At 49.0% G+C, this 8682-nt stretch overlaps 1 protein-coding gene across 1 annotated transcript in view; it reads right to left on the bottom strand.

The window, feature by feature from the left end:
• The window catches only part of SEC14L5 (SEC14-like 5 (S. cerevisiae)), a 40249-nt gene that overhangs the window by 10393 nt on the left and 21174 nt on the right, over window positions 1–8682 (bottom strand). The window contains exons 8-12 of the mRNA XM_010840433.1: window positions 5033–5145; window positions 3693–3882; window positions 1824–1912; window positions 1655–1725; window positions 32–85 (exon numbers count right to left, since the gene is read on the bottom strand). Coding sequence (XP_010838735.1) covers window positions 32–85; window positions 1655–1725; window positions 1824–1912; window positions 3693–3882; window positions 5033–5145 — 517 coding nt within the window. The remainder of the gene's footprint in view (window positions 1–31; window positions 86–1654; window positions 1726–1823; window positions 1913–3692; window positions 3883–5032; window positions 5146–8682) is intronic.

The raw sequence follows: 8682 nt of genomic DNA, 5'->3' as shown, positions 1-8682 counted from the left end.
GATCAGGCGCAGCAGGCCCTCCCCCCCGGGCCGCCACAGGTGCCGCAGGCTGAGACCCTCCAGGTCCACCAGGCAGGTCCAGGAGCTGCGGCAGAGATGCCCGCCTCACTCCACCTCGTTCTGCCACCCCCACCCCTCAGAGCCCCCAGCAACATCCACGGGGACCCAGGGGCCCACAGACAGGGACAGACAGAGAGTCTCAGTGAGGCAGCTGCTGGGGCAGGGACCGCAGGACACTCTCGTGTACCCTCCCCCCATGGGGAGGCCACATGGCATGGGGGTTCTCAGCGCACACACCAAGGCCGGAGTGCCCAGATTCAAGTGCCTAAGAGCTGAGTGATGGGGCAGAGTCCTCATCAGGACGTCAGCAGTGTGTTACTAATAACTGTTGAAAAGAGGTGCCTGCGTGCTAAGTCGCTTCAGTCCTGTCCTACTCTTTGCGACCCCATGGACTGTCACCCACCAGGTTCCTCTGTCCATGGGATTCTCCAGACAAGAAAACTGGAGTGGGTTGCCATGCCCTCCTCCAGGGGATCTTCCCAACCCAGGGATCAAACCCAGGTCTCCCGCATTACAGGCAGTTTCTTCACCGTCTGAGCCACCAGGGAAGCTGTATCACCTCTGGTGCTGGTGCTGGTTTAGTTGCTCAGTCGTGTCCAACTCTTATGCCCTATGGACTGTAGCCCGCCAGGCTCCTCTGTCCATGGGATTCTCCAGGCAAGAATACTGGAATGGGTTGCCGTTTCCTTTTCCAGGGGATCTTTCCCACCCAGGAATCAATCCTGGGTCTCCCACATTGCAGGCAGATTCTTTACTGACTAGCTATGAGGGAATCCCTGGTATGTATCCCCTCTTAAGTCATTCTTTTTGATAAGCCATAAGGAAACCCTAGGGCCTCCCAGGTGGCACTAGTAGTAAAGTACCAATGCAGGAGACGCAACAGACATGGGTTCGATCCCTGGGTTGGGAAAATCCCCTGGAGGAGGGCATGGCAACCCACTCCAGTATTCTTGCCTGGAAAATTCCACGGACAGAGGAGCCTGGTGGGCTACAGTCCATGGAGTCACGAAGAGTTGGACTTGACAGAGGCGATTTAGCATGCATGCAAGGAAACCCTTGGAAGTGTTTACAGAAGAGGAAGCCCCAGCTCAGAAAGGTTAAGTGCCTTTGCCGGTAACACCCCTGTGAGGACTGGTGTGGGAAACTCCACTCAGGAATAGGAGAGTTTGGGGCAGCCAGAGGGGGCAGTGGGTCAATGGATGAGCCCTGACACCTGCGAAGTTCACATGCCTGGGAGACGGCCAGGGTGGATCTTGGGGGTGGGAGAGCCCATCTCAAAAAGCCAAGTCCAGGAGGCTGCGTGGCACAGGCAGAAAACCCATGAGCCAGAGCCAGCCGGGACCAAGTTCCAACCCCAGCTCCGCCCCTCCCCCACTCAGCAGCCTTGGATGACGTCACCACTCTCAGCCTTGGTTTCCCCCTCCGTAAAGAACAAGGACAACTTGCCTCATTAGGGTCGCTGTAAGAATTAGAGGAGGACATCTCTATGAAGCGTCTAGCAGGCTGCCCGGCCTGGCATCCATGCCCAGTGAACCTTGGCTGTTTTTACTATTTAGGGGGGAGTGCCCCCGCCCCCCCCAGCCCGGGTTCTTGCCTGATGGGACGGCCAAACTGTTTCGTGTTCCCTTCACACCGCTTCTGTCCTTCCTCGTTGACGGAAAGAATCTAGAAGGCAGAGAAGGGGCTGGCAAACGTTTTCTTGGCTGCTCCGGCCACGGGCAACCCCGGGGTGGGGGCTCCTGGGAGCGGGGACCCCGACTCACATGCCGCAGCAGCACCTCCTCCCCCACGGCCTTCATCAAGCCCTTGGTGTCCATGTGGCCCAGACGCAGGATGTACAGTGGGCGGCCATCTTTGAGGTGGGGGAGGGAGGAGGGGAACAAAGGGAGACAGAATTACATAATGCTTAGGACACATTATGCTCTATGTGCATGGTCAGTCGCTCATAACACACGATGTATATTATGAAAGTCGCTCAGTCGTGTCCGACTCTTTACTACCCCATGGACTGTAGCCCCCAGGCTCCTCTGTCCATGGAATTCTCCAGGCCATAAAAATGGAGTGGGTAGCCACTCCCTTCTCCAGGGGATGTTCCCAAGCCAGGGACCAAACCCAGATCTCCTGCATTGCAGGCAGATTCTTTACCGTCCTTCTGTGCCACCAGGGAAGCCCATATATAACATACTATATATATTGTATACATATATTAAGTTTAATACTTTATACATATTATATACATACAATCAATTCTTATTATTTGCAGTAGTTAATTTCTATAAAGTCACCTCGAATACTGAATCAGGAAACACAGAACCACTTCTAAGGTGGAGGAGACAGGAGGTTAAGTTCCTGCCAGCCTCTGGCCATGACATTTTTGTCAGCCGACCAGTATTAACTTTGTTTTGCATGTGTTTCTATTTGAGGACATCTTGTTTAATTTATGTTGTTGATTCATTAGTAACTCATGACTGAAAGGAGCTTATCAAACATGAATTTTCTCCATAAGGCACATCACAGCCTTCTTGCACTTAGGAGCGTAGCACTTTCCCATGACTTAAAATCAACACACACATAAAGCACAAAATGCAAAAACACACAAAAAAGTAATGGCACTAAACAGACTGCAGAAAGGAGACTCATTTATAGTAGGGGCTGAGGCAGGGAGACAGGAGGACACTCTTTGGCCTCAGGTGGGAAGGGACGCCCACTTTTGGTCACTCTGTCCATGAAGGACAGTGAAAGCACCTTGAGCATTGATCTGTGGGTTAAAAGTCAATTTTAATGAGCAGACAAATTCACAAATACAGAATCCATGAAGAACAAAGATCGACTATATATTGAAAGCAAATGTGCCAACTGGTTTTTTGGGAGACTCGAGCACTTGCCTTGATCAATACATATGAATTTTTAACATTTTAATTTTGAACAAGGACATTGAAAAGTGTAACAGGTGCTGGCTTCAATGGCACTTTCACTTTGAAAAACCCAGAGATGATATTTGTAGTGGGTTGCCCCCAAATTCATGTCCATCCACAACCTCGGGATGTGTCCTTGTGTGGAAATAGGTTCTTTGCTGACATGACTAGTTAAGGATCTCAAGATGAAGCCATGCTGGATCAGCTTGGGCCCAGGAGAGAGAACAGAGAGATACTGAGTGGGGGAAGGGTGGTGAAGACAGAGGCAGAGACCTGGGGGGAGGGGAATGTGGCCCCAAGCCAAGGAACACCTGGAGCCACCAGAAGGCAGAAGTGGCAGGAAGGATCCTTCCCTAGAGCTTTCAGAGGGACCACACACCTTGCTTTTAGACTTCTTGCCCCCAGAACTATGAGAGGATGGATTTCCGTTGCTTTCAGCCACCCAGTTTGAGGTCATTTGGTATGGCAGCCCCAGGACACTAATACAGTATTCTGCAGACAATAAGCAATGATGGGCTGACCCTGCCCCTGGGAGAACTGTCTCACCTCAAGCCCATATGTCTACCCCAGCTCCGCCTTCACATCAGCTGTCATCTCAAAGGCATCTCCAGATGCCCAGAAGAACCAAAAGGAAAAATAACAGGCTGCTAAAGGAAGAGGGGCATTCAGAGCACATTCAGTAGTGACCCCAGTGTGCCCTCCCCGTCATGCATGTACCTATGTCCTGGTAGTGCCAGCCTCCAGCGTAGAACTCCTCCAGGAGGGCGGGGGGTCGCCAGGTCTCTAGGAGGAGGTCCACCTGGTGCTGCTTCCGCCAGCTCAAGGACTGACACAGCATCTCGCGGGCCCGGTCCAGGTGGAAGTCTCGGGCCCGGAGGAAGCGAAGGATGTGTTCATCTTTGGGGATCTGAGGGAAGAAGGAGGAGAAAGCCCTTAGCAAGGTATTCCCTAAACTGAGATTGTCACTTGTAATTTGGTTGTGTGTGTGTGTGTGTGTACGCAAGCACATGTGCACTAATGTTGTGCCCATTTCACAGATGAGGAAACAGCAGACAGGTTATATCCCAACCCAACACTAAAGTAATTCCCTTGTCGGCCTGCCTAGTAGGGGGAGGGGAGGAAGGGCAAGCAACTCATGACGAAGCTGGAAGCTCTTATTCAACAGAGCTGAACGTCAGGATCTACATGGTGGACCATGATGTTGGAGGCTTAGAGTCTAAAGGCAAAGTTCATGTGCAGTCAAAAATCAACCCTCCCAAGTCACTAAATCTCTTGGGGGGCGGGGGGGCTTCCCTGGTGGCTCAGTGGTGAAGAATTCACCTACCAGTGCAGGAGACATGGGTTCAATCCCCAGCCCGGGGAGATCTCACGTGGCACGGAGCAACTGAGCCAGTGTGCCACAACTACTGAGCCTGTGCTCCAGAGCCCAGGAGCCGCAACTACTGAGCCCATGAGCCAAAACTACTGAAGTCCACGTGCCCTAGAGCCCGTGCTCCGCAGCAAGAGCAGCCACCACAATGAGAGGCCCACGCACCACAGCTAGAGAGTAGCCCCTGCTCGCCTCAACTAGAGAAAAGCCCACGCAGCAACAAAGATCCAGCACAGCCAAAAATAAAATTTTAAAACAAACAGTTAAGACGGTAAATTAAAAAAATATAAATCTCTTAGAAAAGAACAGTATGCATGTTTTGTAAATGTAGGGCTACAGAGCAGTGACTGGGCTCCCCAGGGGACACTGGCAAGGTCTGGAGCCACTTTTCATTTCCACAACCTGGGGAGAAGAGCCCCTGTCCTCTCGTGGGTGGGGGCCAGGAATGCTGCTCGACACCCTATGTACACAGGACAGCCCCCCATAGAGAGCTGCCCAGCCTCAAATGTCAACTGTGCCGAGACTGGGAAACACTGCTGTCGGTGCTATGTACAGAACGCACGAGACGGGATGTAATAAAAAGAAGATGAGAGAGAAGTGTCCAGCATTGCTAATCACCCAGCCTTGCGTACCTGGCCCATCACCCCGTGCCCGAGGCTGAGGGGCTGCAGCCCCGGCCCCCACCCACCTTGCCTTTGTGGGTCTCCTGCAGCCAGCGTCTCAGCTGGACTAGGCAGCTCTCCTGCATGGGCGTGAGATGGCCCAGGCACCTCTCAATGTAGTCCGCATCCAGCTTGTCCCCTGGAGGAGAAGAGGGGGTTCAGAACAAGCAGGAGACACTGCACTATCTACCCTTTCTGGAGCCCTCGCCTCACTGGCAGATTTCAATTCTGAAATGTAGCTCCACGTGTAGGGCAGTCCTTTCACCAAAGAGCGGCTGGTCTTCAGATCTTCTAGAGTTTGCAACCCATTTGCAAGGCGATCTGAAAACTCAGGCCAGGGCATGCCTGGATCTCACCGTGGTGAGTGAGATGCCCCTTTGACTCTCGGAAATCAAGATCATTCCTCCCTCTGGGAATGTCAGTTGGTGCTGCCACTATGGAAAATAGTGTGGAGGTTCCTCAGGAGACTCAACGTAGACTCACCATATGATCCAGCAACACCGTTTCTGGGCATACACACAGACAGAACTCTAATGCAAGAAGATACATGCACCCCAGCGTTCACTGCAGCACTATTCACAACAGCCAAGACATGGAAACAAACCTAAATGTCCATCGACAAGATGAATGGATAAAGAAGATGTGGTACATATATACAATGGAGTATTACTCAGCCGCAAAAAGGAACAAAATAATACCATTTACAGCAACAGGGATGCAACTACACAATATCATACGAAGTGAAATAAGTCAGAAAGAGAAAGACAAGGGCTTCCCCAGTGGCTCAGTGGTAAAGAATCACTTGCAATGCAGAAGCTGCAGGAGACGAGGATTCGATCCCTGTGTCAGGGGTATCCCCTGGAGGAGGATTATGGTAACCCACTCTAGTAAAAAAAAAAAAAATACAAATAAAATACAGTATCACTTATATGTGGAATCTAAAATATGGTACAAATTAACCTATCTACAAAACAGAGACATAGAGAACAGACTTATGGTTGCCAAGGAGGAGAGAGGGAGGAAGACGGATGGACTGGAAATTAGAGGTTAACATGTGAACTATAATATTTATTTTTGTATTTATTTTATTTAGGCCATATCATGTGGGATATTGGGCCTCCCTGGTAGCTCAGCTGGTAAAGAATCTGCCTGCAATGCAGGAGACCTGGGTTCATCCCCAGGGTTGGGAAGATCCCCTGGAGAAGGGAACAGCTACGCCACTTCAGTATTCTTGTCTGGAAAATTCCACAGACAGAGGAGCCCGGCGGGCTACAGTCCATGAGGTTGCAAAGAGTCAGACATAACTGAGCAACTTTCACCTTCATGTGGGATCTTAGTTCCCCGAACAGGGATGGAACCCATGTCCCCTGCACAGGAAGGCAGATTCTTAACCACTGGACCACCAGGGAAGTCCCACTGTTATCTGCTCTTAACTGCTGGGGTGGCAGATGTTGGCATGGTGAGGCATATGGGCATCTTAGACCCTCAGCACTTGGTGGAGATGGTCCACAAAGAGCCGGCTCCATGGGCACAGCCCTTTCTCCACGTGTGGAGGGCGCAATCAGAAAACAAACGGAATGACTGCACACCCAGCAACAGGACCCAGCATTTCCCCCAGAACAAAAAGAGCTCAGGGCTGGTGCTCATGACAACCGTGCCAGTAGGCACCTGGGTAAACGGATGCTGCGAGGGGAACCACCCAGACTCTGCAACCCCTCAGGGTGGTCAGAAGTGGAGATGCTGCTGATGGGGAGAGGGCAAGGGGGGGATGAGGGCGGAAACACGAGGGAGGCAGGAGATAGCAGCTTCCTTCCGGCCTCCAGAAAGATGTAAGGCCCTTTCTCCCGAGCACAAAGCCCCAGTGGTAGAGAGCGTGGAAGGGGCAGGACCCTGCCTCCCACCAGCCATCCTGAGAACCAGCTCTGCTGGTGGACAGCACAGGCAGAGAAGGAAGGGGAGGCCTGGTGCAAAAGGGGGAGCACACGGGGCATGACCTGCAGAGTATACACAGGAAAGGACAGAAGAAGTGCAGGTATTGTATAAATTTTTTTTTAATATTTTAAAAGCACACGTACAGCAGCAGCCAGCTAGGGCACACAGCTGGTGCAGAATAAATACTGGTTGAATGAACGAATTTTGTTGTCCCTAAACACAGCCCCCTAGATGTATTTTTGGTTACATGGTATATCTCTGCATCAGGCAAACCCTTACACTTCAATGGCCCCAAAGAGAAAAGAATCATTGTGAGCATTAGTGCATACGGTTAAAACTGGATTCATGGGCCATGTGCAATTTTGTGTCCCAGGTATTTTCCTTTAACAAATTATTGTGAATATTTCCCAGATCAATAAAAGTCAGAAATATGACAAAGGACTAATTGCCTTAACATGCAAAGAATTTTCACAAAGCAATAAGAAATTGATGAGAAAATAGGAAAATGGATATAGGACCAAAAAAAAAACAGGAATTCACCCACAAAAATAAAAGAAGAAAGGAAAGAAAAAATAGTCACCAAACATGAAAAAATAAAACTTGACCTCACTCATAAAGAACTGGTCACTAATTCACCAGTGGTCAGCCTTCGCCTTTCAGAAGTTTAAAATATTTACTAATAGTCTTGGGGTAGCTGGAGTGAAGTCAGGAATAGATACAGCTACTCATTTTTGGTGGAAACATTGATTAGTACAACCTCTTACAGGCCTAATTGGTAAATCTACAAAAATTTTAGTTGCCTATAACATTTGACTCAGCAAATCAACTTTTAAAATTATACATGCTTCATGCAAATATTTTTTAAATATTTTTTTAAAACCTTAAGCACAAAGAGGTACCACATTATTTGTATTTAAAAAGAGAATGGAGGGACTTCCCTGGCAGTTCAGTTATGACTCTGTGCTTGGGGCTTCCCTGGTAGCTTAGAGGTTCAAAGAATCAATGGAAATAAAAGCGAAAATTAGCAAGTGGGACCTAATTAAACCTAAGAGCTTTTGCATAATGAAGGGAACTATAAGCAAGATGAAAAGACAGCCTTCAGAATGGGAGAAAATAATAGCAAACGAAGCAACTGACAAAGAATTAATCTCAAAAATATACAAGCAGCTCCTGCAGCTCAATTTCAGAAAAATAAATGACCCAATCAAAAAAATGGGCCAAAGAACTAAACAGACATTTCTCCAAAGAAGACATACAGATGGCTAACAAACACATGAAAAGATGCTCAACATCACTTATTATCAGAGAAATGCAAATCAAAACCACAATGAGGTACCATCTCACGCCAGTCAGAATGGCTGCTATCAAAAAGTTTACAAGCAATAAATGCTGGAGAGGGTGTGGAGAAAAGGGAACCCTCTTACACTGTTGGCGGGAATGCAAACTAGTACAGTCACTATAGAGAACAGCGTGGAGATTCCTTAAAAAACTGGAAATAGAACTGCCATACGACCCAGCAATCCCACTTCTGGGCATACACACCAAGGAAACCAGAATGGAAAGAGAAGTGTACCCCAATGTTCATCACACCACTGTTTATAATAGCCAGGACATGGAAGCAACCTAGATGTCCATCAGCAGATGAATGGATAAGAAAACTGTGGTACATATATACAATGGAGTATTACTCAGCTATTAAAAAGAATGCATTTGAATCAGTTCTAATGAGGTGGATGAAACTGGA

The sequence above is a fragment of the Bison bison genome, unplaced genomic scaffold (genome assembly GCF_000754665.1).
Source record: "Bison bison bison isolate TAMUID 2011002044 unplaced genomic scaffold, Bison_UMD1.0 scf7180017864144, whole genome shotgun sequence".
NCBI lineage: Eukaryota > Metazoa > Chordata > Mammalia > Artiodactyla > Bovidae > Bison > Bison bison.
This window is presented reverse-complemented; position numbering and strand designations above follow the sequence as displayed.